Source organism: Theobroma cacao, chromosome 9, assembly GCF_053813885.1.
Source record: "Theobroma cacao isolate CCN51 chromosome 9, ASM5381388v1, whole genome shotgun sequence".
Lineage (NCBI taxonomy): Eukaryota > Viridiplantae > Streptophyta > Magnoliopsida > Malvales > Malvaceae > Theobroma > Theobroma cacao.
Window position 1 is genome coordinate 6,445,254 of NC_142647.1, and position 13,562 is coordinate 6,458,815.

At 32.7% G+C, this 13,562-nt stretch overlaps 2 protein-coding genes across 3 annotated transcripts; both read left to right on the plus strand.

Moving 5' to 3' along the window:
* Window positions 1-2,920: 2,920 nt before the first annotated feature.
* HBP5 (SOUL heme-binding family protein) lies at window positions 2,921-6,276 on the plus strand. 2 transcript variants are annotated; one of them, XM_007013261.3, is made up of 8 exons: window positions 2,921-3,399; window positions 3,545-3,682; window positions 3,780-3,848; window positions 3,979-4,050; window positions 4,618-4,700; window positions 4,807-4,938; window positions 5,081-5,294; window positions 6,092-6,276. In XM_007013261.3, the coding sequence occupies exons 1-8, from the start codon at window positions 3,019-3,021 to the stop codon at window positions 6,134-6,136; spliced, it is 1,134 nt and encodes a 377-aa protein (XP_007013323.3). In that variant the 5' UTR covers window positions 2,921-3,018; the 3' UTR covers window positions 6,137-6,276. The 2 variants fall into 2 exon arrangements, with proteins under 2 accessions (XP_007013323.3, XP_007013322.3); XM_007013260.3 differs by having other exon boundaries at window positions 2,930-3,441.
* Window positions 6,277-10,273: 3,997 nt separating this feature from the next.
* On the plus strand, window positions 10,274-13,256 carry LOC18588689 (3-ketoacyl-CoA synthase 11). Its single transcript, XM_007013264.3, has 2 exons — window positions 10,274-10,834; window positions 11,466-13,256. Exon 2 carries the CDS (start codon window positions 11,473-11,475, stop codon window positions 13,015-13,017), a length of 1,545 nt encoding a protein of 514 aa, XP_007013326.3. The 5' UTR covers window positions 10,274-10,834; window positions 11,466-11,472; the 3' UTR covers window positions 13,018-13,256.
* The last annotated feature ends 306 nt before the right edge of the window (window positions 13,257-13,562 follow it).

Sequence of the window (13,562 nt, forward strand, 5' to 3'; positions counted from 1 at the left end):
ATTGTCAACCACCTCACTAGCTTCCTTATCTAAAAGTTTTTTGAGCAGGTCGTTGTATTCTCCTCCATCCAATTTAGTGATACCTTAGTCATTGTTGGTCATCCTATTAGCCTCCCTATCTAAAAGTGCTTGGTATTACAATCCTCGTGTGGACGTGAATCCCACATCGTCGAGATAATGCTCTCAATAGATTGAGCCATAAAATCTCACATCGAATAAAAACTTTTAACGAAGAGTAAAGGAGGATGTCATGGTCTTAGATAAGGGAGTCATAAATCTCACATCAACTTTATACTCGAGTGATTCTGAGAATATAAAAATTCATATTCTCTTCAACTCATGAGATGCCTTTTGTGGAACACAATCGTGAGACAAGTGGACCAAAATAGACAATACTTCACAAGAGTTGACACTTGGTATAGGTCGAGTTTAAGTTAATTAAGTTTGTTTTTATATCACTTTGTCACTTGATAAGATGTGCAATGTCCATACTTAATAAATTTTCTAAGATCCTTTTACTTATTTGATGTGAAATTGAAACACTCTACTTATTTTTTTTTTTAAGTGTTTGATGTGACATTTAAACCTAACAAAAAAATAAACCCTAAATTCTTATTTCACCTCACTTTTTTCTCTTTTCCAAGATCCTCCTATTTACGAGATGTGAAATTGAAGCACTTTACTTACTTTCTTTTAAGTGCTTAGTATGACATTTAAACCTAACAAAAGAAAAACCCTAATGGCACGTTTGGTTCACGAAATAAATAATAATGAAATAGAATAGTTATTACGTGAGAATAGAATGAGGTGGGAATAACATATAATAAGTATTATGTAGTTTGGTATAATGAATGGAATAGAGTAGGAATAATTATTATGACTTATTACAGTGTTTGGTTGGTAACAATAGCTTTAGAATAGGAAAGAAATAGAAAATAAAAAGATAAAAATACCCTTTTATTATATTTAATTATTTTATTTTTTAAATATTAATAATTTATAATTAATTAAAATATTAATAATTAATAATTTAAATATCAATATTTTAATATAATTTAATTACTAATATTTTAATTAATAATATTTTATTTATAATTTAATAATAATATTATTAAAATATTAATAATTTTTATTTTATATTCATTAAAAATTTAATATATTAATAATTTAATAAATAAAAATATTAATAGTTTAAAATATTAATATTTAATATTTTAATCATATTAATATTAATAATGTTTAAATTATATATAAAATATTAATATTTTAAATTTTATAAATAATTTATTCTTTTTATTCTATTTTTTCCCTTTTTCTTTTTTTCTTTTTCATGGGCCAGTCGCCGGAAAGGCGATCGGTGTAACAAAACGCCGATCTGGAGTACCATGTGGCCGGATCTGGCCACTACGGTGCCAAATCGGCGCTTCCCCGCGGCTGGATCTGGCCGTGGAGTGCCAGATCCAACCGTGGGATCTGGTCAGAAAGCACCAGATCCGGTGCTTCCAGCTGCCAGATCTGGCCGTTGAGTGCCAGATTTGGCTGAATTTCCGTTTGAATCTTGTCCGACCATATTTGGTCATAAAATCGCCGTCGCTTCCGCTGCCGTCACCGTCGCCACTAACATCATCTTCGACGTTGATGCCACTTAGAGAGAGAATAAGAGAGGAAAGAACATGAGAAGAGAGAGAAAGAATAAGGGAAAATGAGAAAAAAATATATATACATATATATATATATATATATATATATATAGGTATAGGGTTGTAATATTTTTAAATGATAAGGGGCATTTTAGTCTTATCATAATTCAGAGCTATTCCCATGGTCACGGAATAGCAAAAACCATGGAGAACCTCGGGTTTAACTATGCCTGAATTTTACCCCTTTTGAGAGAATAGCTATTACTAGGTAATAGCTATTCTTTGTGATATTACCATACCAAACGGAGCTAAGCTATTTCCTTAGGAATAGACAAGGAATAGCTTAGTTATTCATTGTACCAAACTTGCAGTAAGTTCTCATTTCTTCTCACTTTTTTCTCTTTTCCAAGATCCTCTTTCGTACTAAATGTAAAATTGAAACACTCTACTTACCTTCTTTAAAGTACTTAATGTTTTAAACTTAAAAAAAAAAAACCCTTAAGTTCTCATTTCTCTTCACTTTTTTCTCTCTCACCAATCGCCCCTTTCTTCTCTCTCAAACCTTTCTATTGCTAATGATGGCCATCACCTCTTCGTTACCAACAAGGTTCCCTTTCTCTCTCCCTTTTCCTTCCTTTTTTATTCTCTTCTTTTTCCTTGATTTCAACTTCTCACTTTAACTCTCTTTATTATGATATGCTTATATAACATTTATTCATAGTATATATATTAAGAAAATATAATTGATGATAATATGTTAAATATAAATATATTATTTTCAGATAATTTCATGATAAATGTATATATATAATTTTATTTAAAAAAAATTAAAAAAAATTATAAATAAATATATATATATATATCAATAATAACTTTATTAAGTACTTGAATATTTAATTCATTAATTAGTACATAATTTTTTATATAAAAAATAAAATTTATATATTTTTTCTCTTAATTATTAAAAAAATTCAAAATACGAAAAAATGCTCGATGCATCATTTTTTAAGGAGAAAAAAAAAGTAGAGGTTAGACAGTTCCGTTGGGCGAATGGCTCACCCAAGGCCCAAGCTCAACTTGATGAACACGTGTTTCAATATACTTTTAATGGGGGATGAGCTTGGACGAAGACACGTACGTTCCATAAATTTTTGGGTCGAGCCCAGGCTCAATTTGCCCTTATACTATTACTTATAGATTTATTAAAGGAAACTTTTGACAAGGGTCCCTCAAAGTCAAAGGCCGGAACCAACAGCAACCAATCATTTTCCTGGCTAACGTTAACCGTTTCCCTCAACTTCAAACCAAAGGACATCGCTAGCCACGTAAACTTAAGCAACAACACTCATTTTGAACTTAGGAACTCAAACAACTCGATATGGCTACCGCTCAACTTTCAACTCAAATTCTCCGGCCCATCCCCGCCGCTTGCGTCAGTTTCCGACAAGTTACCACCACCGGACTCCCTTCTACATCTCCTTCTCCTTCTACAACAATCTTCAAAACAAGAAAGGAAGCCATTACAACGAATCAAAAGTTGAAGTGGGCACGTAGACTAAGCCTCGTGGATCAAAGCAGCCCGACAAAGCCAACTGTTGATGTTGAAGGGTTAGTTAGTTTCTTGTATGATGATCTTCCTCATTTGTTTGATGATCAAGGGATTGATCGGATGGCATATGACGAGCAAGTCACGTTCAGGGACCCAATAACAAAGCATGATACAATAAGCGGTTACTTGTTTAACATTTCTTTGCTGAAGGTACTCTTTAGGCCTCTGTTTCAATTGCACTGGGTCAAGCAGGTTCGATTCACTATGAACTTTTTCTTTCTAATGTAAATTTTGATAGTGTAACAACTTCTTTTACTTTGGGTATTTGCTTATTTGACTGGTTGAGTTGGTATAGACAGGACCTTATGAGATAACAACAAGGTGGACTATGGGGATGAAATTCATGCTTTTGCCATGGAAGCCTGAACTGGCCTTCACTGGAACTTCTGTAATGGGCATCAATCCAAAGAATGGAAAGTTTTGTAGCCATTTGGTGAGGTTTAGTTCTCTAAATTAACAATTCTTCTTTTGATAACTTTAGTAATATTTGAGAAAAATATTTTAGTTTGTGTGTTCTATTATACTTGTAGGACTTTTGGGATTCCATAGAGAACAATGATTATTTTTCGCTGGAAGGTTTATGGGATGTGTTTAGGCAGGTATGGTTCTTTAATTATTTGATAAATGATTAGTCATTTGCTGCAAAATGACATTTAATGGCCATAAATTTGTGTATCTGCCCCATCTTACATATGGAATGTTATTTGTTATTTCATTTCTTTTTTGCAGTTGCGGATTTATAAGACCCCTGACTTGGAGACACCGAGGTATCAGATACTGAAGAGGACAGCAAATTATGAGGTCGAATTATTCTTTTTTTTTCTTTTAATTTTTGGAATAAAGTCAGTTGTGCATCCATGAACTATTGCTCTTACTGGTACATGCTATGGCCAAAACAAAATGTTTTGCCCAGCAATCGTGCGCTGGCAGCTGGGCAGACAAACTCATTTCGTTCTGGTTTTGTAACAATAAAGGCATAAGCCTTTGATTTGGAAAATGTGAATGAAAAATGGGAAATGTATTTGGTAAACTTGACTCATTATCAAGTAGGATCATTAGAGAAAATTTGTATTGATGATGTAGTATTAATACTCTACTTCTGGATTCTGTTTGTAATGTGTATTCATTTAACATTGGGGTTTTAATAATATGGACTTCGTATACTTTTATACATTTTCCTGTCATACTATTGTCATCAGTTTCTTATAAAGGTCTTTTCTGTCTAAAGTAAATTGCTGCACTTTATACACAGCTTTTATATTAGCTAGAATGACTCCTTTAACTAGTGTTTCCTGTTGCATTTTTTGAGAAAATGTAATTTGTTTGAATATCTGGTAATTGCGTCAGTAACACTTAGATGTTATGCAGGTAAGGAAATATACACCATTCATAGTGGTACAAACAGATGGAGACAAACTGTCAGGGTCAACTGGCTTTAATACTGTTGCTGGGTAAGTGTCTTTTAGTCTTCTGGGATCCAATTCATTATGTTGGTTTCAATTCTAATTTTCCTTTTTCTTTCTCACCTGATGTGGTTGATGGGTTCCATTGGAGCAGGTATATCTTTGGTAAGAATTCTACAATGGAGAAGATACCAATGACTACTCCTGTCTTCACCCAGGCACTTGATCCTGAATTATCTGAGGTATCCATCCAAATTGTTCTTCCATTGGAGAAAGATATAAGCAGGTGAGTCTTGTCAGTCTAGTTGAGGTCTGAAGCATCAACAGGCAGTTTCATAACACCAAAATGGATAAAGAAAAAAATAATGTTTTTTTAATACTCACATGCTTTGATTGAGCAACTAATCAGTGTATTTGTACCTCAACAGTTTGCCAAATCCTAGTCAAGAAACAGTTAACTTGAGAAAGGTGGAAGGAGGGATTGCTGCAGCATTGAAGTTCAGTGGAAAACCTACAGAGGAGGTTGTTCGTGAGAAAGAGAAAGCATTGCGCTCTAGTCTTATTAGAGACGGTCTTAAACCTAAGAAGGGTTGTTTGCTTGCCCGCTACAATGATCCAGGCCGAACGTGGAGCTTTACAATGGTATGATTTGGTTTTTCCTTATCACTTGCAAGGTTTCACTCCATGCTTAGCACGCAAAAGGGATTTTACTTCAGGCAATTGTGCATTTCACATCTGACAAATTTTTTGCATCACCTTAACATCGCTCATAGTAACTGTTGTTGGCTATACTGATAAATTAGTAACTGCATATTACAAATTTTGTACACATTATATTCACAGCCTTGAGGCCCTCGACCCACCACATGGAATATTATAGCAATCAAATGTAAGAATACATAACTGTCTGTAATTGCTGAGAAAGGCAACACACATTTCCATTGTGAAAAACATGGACTTATAAAAATAGAAGACATTGCCAGAAGTCCATTGTTTTTGTCTGATATTTTGTTTTGTTTCCCTGGATAAAAACAAACTAGAAGTGATACTCACCAACTTCATACATCTGGAGTCAAATTCCATGTAGTTACTAAATTTAGCCATGAATTTTCTATTTTGACGAGCTTGGTTTCCATTAATTTATTCTTCTTTTACCCAGTATGCCATGCTTTGTAAGCAGCATTGTTCTGTTTGCTTCTTTTAATGCAATTTGATGGTTCTTTAATTGGTTCTAGAACTAGCTTGGGGATGGTAGCTAGGTAGTAGCTAGTTTTCTATGCCGGCTGACTTGTTAGGACTGCAATGTTGATGATGCCATCTATACAATGCCAGATCCTTCCTTAACTAATTGTTAGTTAGTATTACTTTATTATCTGTTTTAATCATCTTAGTTATTGACTCCATTCTCTATGTTCTTTCTTTGGGTGACTACATCGAAGAGAAATGAAGTGCTAATTTGGCTTGAGGAATTCACTTTGGATTAGCAAGATTACTCCTTGCAAATCATTCTTTCCGGTTTTGAATTGACCAGTGACACTTTCTTGGAAGTTGTAATTAAGGGAACAGTATAGGCTTTCCTTGGCTAAAACACATATGGAATGTAAAGCATTTTGTTCTTGCTAAAGGTCATGGTCTCATGGATGCAGCAATTTGTTTATTCAAAGATGTTCAAAGCTCAGCACTCTCAACAGTCAATACCAGGGGACAGTTAAGAACTTAAGATCCAGTAATACGATCTCCGGCAGCGGAGCCTCTGCTTTAGGTCACAATGTAAAAGGAATGGAGGAGTTGCAGGAAAAATCTAATTACGGTTTGTGAAGTTTGCAGTATGCCTACTCAATTACAAGCTGAAGCAATAGTAGCTAATGGTCCTAATCATGTGGACGATTAATTTTAATTCATTGAATTTCTAAAGTCAGATAATTAAATGCTATTGAAATTCATTTAAAATGCTATATTGAGCCTTATTGCATGGAAGAAAATTTAAGGTCGTACCAACATGATAGTGAACTATTGCCTTAAGCGCCTGCATGAAGCTGAACTCTGAAGCACATTCTCATGCCTGAGATAGCAAGCATGCCTCTTTTGTGTCGAAAACAGCTAGGCATGGACCCTGAAGAATATTACAGCCATGAACCAAGGAGACAAAAGAATGGAAATCATGTGACTTCCAGTTGGTATGCATGTGACCAAAATCAAACCTGGGGGAAATTGCCATCGGTTTTGCCACCTGGAAAATCAACTGTAGAGCAGTGCTAAATGAGCTTGAAGAAAGATGTTTTTGCTTGGCATTAGCATGCAACTTTTAGCTCAAATTCTATGCACCTTCATCTTCAGTCTCAGCCTCAAGGTCTCGGCTTTGTCATTGTGTTTGTAAAATTTGAACAGTTGAACCATTTCGAGTAGCTGATCAACTGGAAACCAGTCAACCATCCGATTTGATTTAACTTTCTTTCCCAATATAATGAAAAGGTTTATAAACTAAAAGCGTCCAACCATGAGACCGAAGAACATTAGTATAATAATAATATTTGAGTATTTTACATAATTTAATTTTTTTTTGTAGTAATTTATGAAATAAATTATCATGCACTTAAATAGGTTCTGTTTGATGCTTGCTTTTGTTTATTTTCGTCTTGGTGCATTATTTTATTTATTTTTCCTTCCTCAAAAGTTGTCATATATATATATATATATTAAAGAGCAAAATCATATTTGACAAACAAAAAAGAGAAATTAAAACAAACATTCAAATGTAAATGCTTCATGTATATAATAAATATACTTTTTTATTACAAAATTAAATTCTATAGGATATTATTTTCTTTAGTTTTAACATATTTTTGTTTTTTACGATGAACAAAAATAAATAAATAGTAAAAGTAATAACTAAATTATGAAAGTTTTGTAGAATCCAAATCGAATACTCCACAGTCCACCCACCCTACATATAAGTGTCTTCCACTCACAAAAGATTTGGTCTAGGCTTTTAGTACTGGCAGGTAAATGTTCACATGAAAATGTTCCATAAATAGAAACCAACATGTGGTCCTAAGATGTGCTATCATTGGCTTTCGCTTCAAAAAAAAAAAAATTGAAAAATATTACAAATGCTTTAACTGTAGTTTTAACCACTATATAAATATATATATATATTGATTCTGTTCTACAGAAAGTTCTTCAATCCCGCGTATTCATGTTTGAAAAAATGGTCTCATGACAGTTGTAGTAGGATTTAGATGAAATTACATGGATTTTAAATGATATTTCAAATATTTCATTTGAAATGTCGTGTCAAAATGAACTCAAACTTGAAGGATGAGTCCATACTTCCTAAAGTTCCTTTGTTTTCCTTTTTAATTTTTCAAATTGCTTTTTTAAATGCTGGTTGATTTTTCTTTTTTTTTTCCATTGGTCTTATTTAGACTTGAAAATTTGACAACACGATATGAATTTAATAAGGCTTAAGTTTAGCAAAATTGTGTTAAACTCACTTAATTCATTTAAAATATATTTACAACATGATTAATTAATTATATTATTTGTACTCGTATAATCTGTCTTTTCTTCTTGAATGCCACATGTTCATTTTTGAAAACAATAACCTCATGACAGCTGTAGTAGGATTTGGATGACATTACATGAATTTTAAAAGGAATTTCAAATATTTCATTTGAAATGCATAGTTAAATTTAACTCAAACCTGAAAGATAAGTTCATACTTCTCCAAAATTCTTTTTTTTTATTATTTTAATTTTCCAATTTGGTTTTTTGAATGTTATTTGATTTTTTATTTTTGTTAATTATTGGTCTTGCTTAGACTTCACAATTTGTATATATCATGATATGAATTTAAGCGAGTTTATGTTTAGGGTCATCGTATTTCGTATATTAATCTTATCAACATGATTAAGGCACAAATAAATCGCGTCTTAATCATTTTATAATCATGTCAAACCCATTTACTTTATTATTTATCCACATATCCTGTGATTTGTTTATTATCTATTTATTTAGTCGTGTTCACGTATTGAGTAGATACATTTAGTATACAGTTAATATCTGTTTATTAATTCATATAAATACTAATATTTTTATGATGATTAAGATTTATTGATGTTAATAAATTTTACGATATTTTTTATTTTTTGTTGTAAATTTAAAATGTAGAATTATTATTTTAGTTTAATTAATTTAAACATGTTTTAATCATGTAAACAAATTATAAATTATATAAATTTTAACCATGTAAACAAATTATGTTATATCGTATAAAATTTAATCCAATATGTTTAATAAACATATTAATTATGTTGTATCATGCTACACACTTATTAAATGTATTCGTACACTTATTTAAGCTCTAGATATAATTAATTAATTAATCATGTTGTATTTAGTTTTTGATGTATCTTTTTAAAAGAATTATACACATATAAACATACAAAGTTAATTAGAAAAGTATCAAAAGAAAATATATTTAAAAAAGAGAAAAATAGAAAATAAAGTTAAAATTGAATAAAAAATAATTTAGCACAAATTTAAGAAAAGACAGTTCTGAGATGATATCAACTCTAGCTATTTGAAAATAGAAATCGATCATGTATAACTAGTAATTGTTTAGTTTTGAACTAATTTTTCTTTTAAAGAAAATTATTTTAATATAATATCACTGGAGCTTTTAAGGTATATTTAAAAATTATTTAAATTCCACCAACAGATCAAAAGATCATCACATAACTTTATCGGGTATATTTTAAAAAATTAAAAAATTTAATATAGCAAAATAAAAAACATGTGCGAATATTTTTTTTTGAAATTACATGTCATAATAGTTTAATTTCGTATGTGAAGTATAAAAATTTCACTATATATAGAATAATAATATTTTTTAATTAGATTCGTGGCCATAAAGGAAAAAAAATTATTTTGGCACATTTTTGTATAGATAATTTCTTTTTATATATAAGCTTGAAAATAATTTTCTCTTATTTAATTATTTTTTGTTTCCTTTTTTTTGTCACAAGCTGAAATCTAAGTCTAACCTTGTGTATTTTAAATTCTAAAAATAAAATTTAAATAAACGTATAAATTATGAGTTTACGTTTTCAATCAAAAAAATATATTTAATAAATAGTAAAAAATTTATTTTTATATTCTTAAGACCCAGACATTGCAAGAATGTACTCTTACTTTTCTCATACAAAATGCTATCTTAATAGTTTTAATTTAAAAGGTATAGATTAAAATATATTTTTAAAAAATAAAAAAAAGGCAACCATATAAATTATGTATAATTGTGGAGATATGGTTAAAGACATGATTGCTTATCAATCATTCAAATTTTATTTGTCCAAGATATGCATGAAATTGATACCAACCACTCATAAAAAAAATGAAAAAAAAAACACACGCACACAGAAATTCAAATATTTATTTGAATAGAGAAATTAATATCTATATTCATACAAAAAAAACAATAATAAGAAAATTGACAATTCAAATATGTGTGTACTATTTTTCTAGAAGACTTGAGAATGAAAATTTTGAATTCCACTTTATTATTTTTTGTCCTTTGGACCACTCACCAAAAATAGATAAAAAAATAAAATATTGCCGTCTGCCTTTTTTCTTTCTCTCTCTCTCTTAGCATTTTCTAAATTTAAAAGAGATGGGAAGCAAAAGTGATACTATAGCCAGTTACCAAGAAACTGGCAGCAACGGGCTGAAACCAAGCGGAGCCGTCTGATTGAAAACGACAACGTGTTTTTGGCCGTGAACCCCGAGAGAGAATACGGTCAAACGTTTCCAAACCCCAGACGGCGCCGCCTCTTCAATTCAAAACGCGTCCATTACGCCACTTTCTTCGTCGGTTTTGTCATCATTTTCCCATTTCCCTTCACGTTCCCTTTTTGTTTTTGGTTTATTTTTCTATTTTGGCAGAAACGGTTTTCATTTTTTATTTACAATTGATGATTCGGTGCTTTTTAAGGTTTACTGTACTTGATTCGTTTCAAATTTTTTAATATCCGTTGATCTCTCTTCTCTCTTTCAACGCACTTACGCGCCTCTTATTTGTAGTCTTTTCTTTTAGCATCTCTCTCCCTTCCTCTCTGTCTCCGTGGTATTTCTTGAATAGATTCAATTATCAAGCGACCCTTTGGTGGCTTTTGGGGATCAAGGTGAGAATTTTTTTTTTATTAATTTCCATTGACAGTTGATTTTATTTGTTTCAGTGTGAAATGTGATCTGGGTTTTTTTTGTAAGGTCTTTTATCTGGCTAATTGGTCTGAATTATTGGAAAAGTTTTGTCTTTTGATGCAAATTCTGGTCTGGGTTTTTATGTTTTTCCCCACGATCAGTTCTCACAACTATGTACGATTTATGAATTTGATGTGGAACTCTGATCCACGTTTGCAAAATCCTAGTTAGATTTGATGTGAAACCTTTTTTTTTTTAAAGAAAAAGACATTTTATGGTGACAGAAATGGGGAAAAGGAGTAACTTAATCATTTCTTTGGCAATGCATGTTCTTTATCATTTTGAATATAGGTTTTAAGGTTTTTAGGGCTTTGATACCAGAAAGTTTATCTCTTAAAAGGGAGAAAATTGATAAGTAGGTGCTGTGTTTTTTTTTTTTTTTTAGAAAAAATGACCATGTAGAATTCTCTGATTCAACTTTACCTTTGAAAATCCATCTTTTTACCTTCTTTTTGTCTGGCCGGCTCTGCACCTTGTTGGATTAAAATTGTCTCTTATTATGGCTCTTTTTTCACATTTGATCTGCTACAATTAGTTCAAATTTTTTTGCAGGGAAAAGATGGCTGAGTCCAAACCGGAACAACCTTTGATCCCATCATCATCATCATCATCATCTCGAAACCTTCCTGATTTTAAGAAATCCGTTAAGCTAAAATATGTGAAGCTTGGATACCATTACCTAATCACCCATGGAATGTACCTCTTCCTTTCCCCTCTTGTAGTTGTAATAGCTGCACAGCTCTCAACATTTTCTATCCAGGACCTTTATGATCTTTGGGAGCATCTTCAATACAACCTCATTTCTGTGATCATCTGCTCTACTCTTCTTGTTTTCCTATCAACCCTCTACTTTCTAACTCGGCCCCGTCCTGTTTACCTTGTTAATTTTGCTTGCTACAAACCAGAGGAATCTCGGAAATGCACAAAGAGGATCTTCATGGATCAGTCTCGAATGACTGGTACATTTACAGAGGAGAATCTTGAGTTTCAGCGTAAGATCCTTGAAAGATCTGGACTTGGGGATTCAACTTACCTTCCAGAGGCAGTCCTCAATATTCCCCCTAACCCATCAATGCAAGAAGCTAGGAAAGAAGCAGAGGCTGTAATGTTTGGTGCTATTGATGAACTTTTGGCTAAGACCGCTGTAAAACCCAAAGATATTGGAATTTTAGTTGTAAATTGTAGCTTGTTCAATCCAACACCGTCATTGTCTGCCATGGTTATCAACCATTACAAGCTTCGAGGAAATATACAAAGTTACAATTTGGGAGGAATGGGCTGTAGTGCAGGTTTAATTTCAATAGATCTTGCTAAAAATCTTCTTCAAGTCCATCCCAACTCCTATGCATTGGTTATCAGCATGGAGAACATCACCTTGAACTGGTACTTTGGGAATGATCGCTCAAAACTTGTTTCAAACTGCTTGTTTAGGATGGGAGGCGCTGCAATATTGCTCTCGAACAAACGCTCTGACAGAAGAAGATCCAAATATGAATTGGTTCACACTGTGCGCACTCACAAGGGTGCTGATGATAAGTGCTTTTCCTGTGTTACCCAGGAAGAAGACTCTGCGGGGAAGGTTGGTGTTACATTGTCAAAGGATCTGATGGCAGTTGCTGGTGATGCTTTAAAGACCAACATCACCACATTGGGACCTCTGGTCTTGCCAATGTCCGAGCAGCTGCTTTTCTTTGGTACATTGGTTGGGAAGAAACTATTTAAAATGAAAGTTAAGCCATACATTCCAGATTTCAAGCTAGCTTTTGAGCATTTCTGCATTCATGCTGGAGGAAGAGCCGTTTTAGATGAACTGGAGAAGAATTTGCAGCTGTCTGAGTGGCACATGGAACCATCAAGAATGACTCTTTACCGATTTGGCAATACCTCCAGCAGTTCTCTTTGGTATGAATTGGCTTATTCAGAAGCTAAGGGTAGGATTAGGAAGGGGGATAGAACATGGCAAATAGCATTTGGTTCCGGATTCAAGTGTAACAGTGCAGTGTGGAAGGCTTTGAGGGCAGTGAATCCAGCTAAGGAGAAAAACCCATGGATGGATGAGATCGATAGATTCCCTGTTGATGTCCCAAGGGTCTCATCCATCTAAATTCAGGAATCAGTTGCTGCGGGCTTCATGTAATGCTGTCTTGCTTTTGTGATTCATCCTTTCCATGACAGGATGACTAGTAGTTTCAGCGCATTGAGTGCAGGACATCTTGCATTTATTATCTAGTTTTTAGTTATTTCAGGGCTGTACCATTGTGCAGCTTGAGTGAGATTAATTCTTGGTGTAACAACTTTGGGAATCATTGATTTTATGGGAATATTACTGGCTCGTTTTCCTAAGATCAATTTGCGTGGCTTTTATGTTTCTCATCCTATGATCCAGATAGAAACTAGGATTGGAAGTTGTAAATAATTTAATTTTTGAGCAGTTATTTAGACTGGTGCTTTTGATCTTTATATGGTAAGCAATGGTTCACACACATCGTGCACTTGCTTAGTGGTTGACTGGTTGTGGTATTCTGTTAGGGTGGCTCTAATTGCAGTGCTATGAAAGTAGCCACTCGTGTTTTTTTTTTTTTTTTTTTAAATTCAAACCAATCAAACAAACCATAAAATCAAGTCCAAGGCCCATTTTTCCAATCCAAC

What these genes read in the sequence shown, in the direction of transcription:
- LOC18588689 (XM_007013264.3), top strand. Translation starts at nt 11,473, where the DNA reads ATGGCTGAGTCCAAACCGGAACAACCTTTGATCCCATCATCATCATCA.
- HBP5 (XM_007013260.3), top strand. Translation starts at nt 3,019, where the DNA reads ATGGCTACCGCTCAACTTTCAACTCAAATTCTCCGGCCCATCCCCGCC. An exon ending in AGAGGACAGCAAATTATGAG is followed by an intron (nt 4,051 to 4,617) that starts GTCGAATTATTC and finishes GATGTTATGCAG; the next exon opens with GTAAGGAAATATACACCATT. An exon ending in GGCTTTAATACTGTTGCTGG is followed by an intron (nt 4,701 to 4,806) that starts GTAAGTGTCTTT and finishes CCATTGGAGCAG; the next exon opens with GTATATCTTTGGTAAGAATT.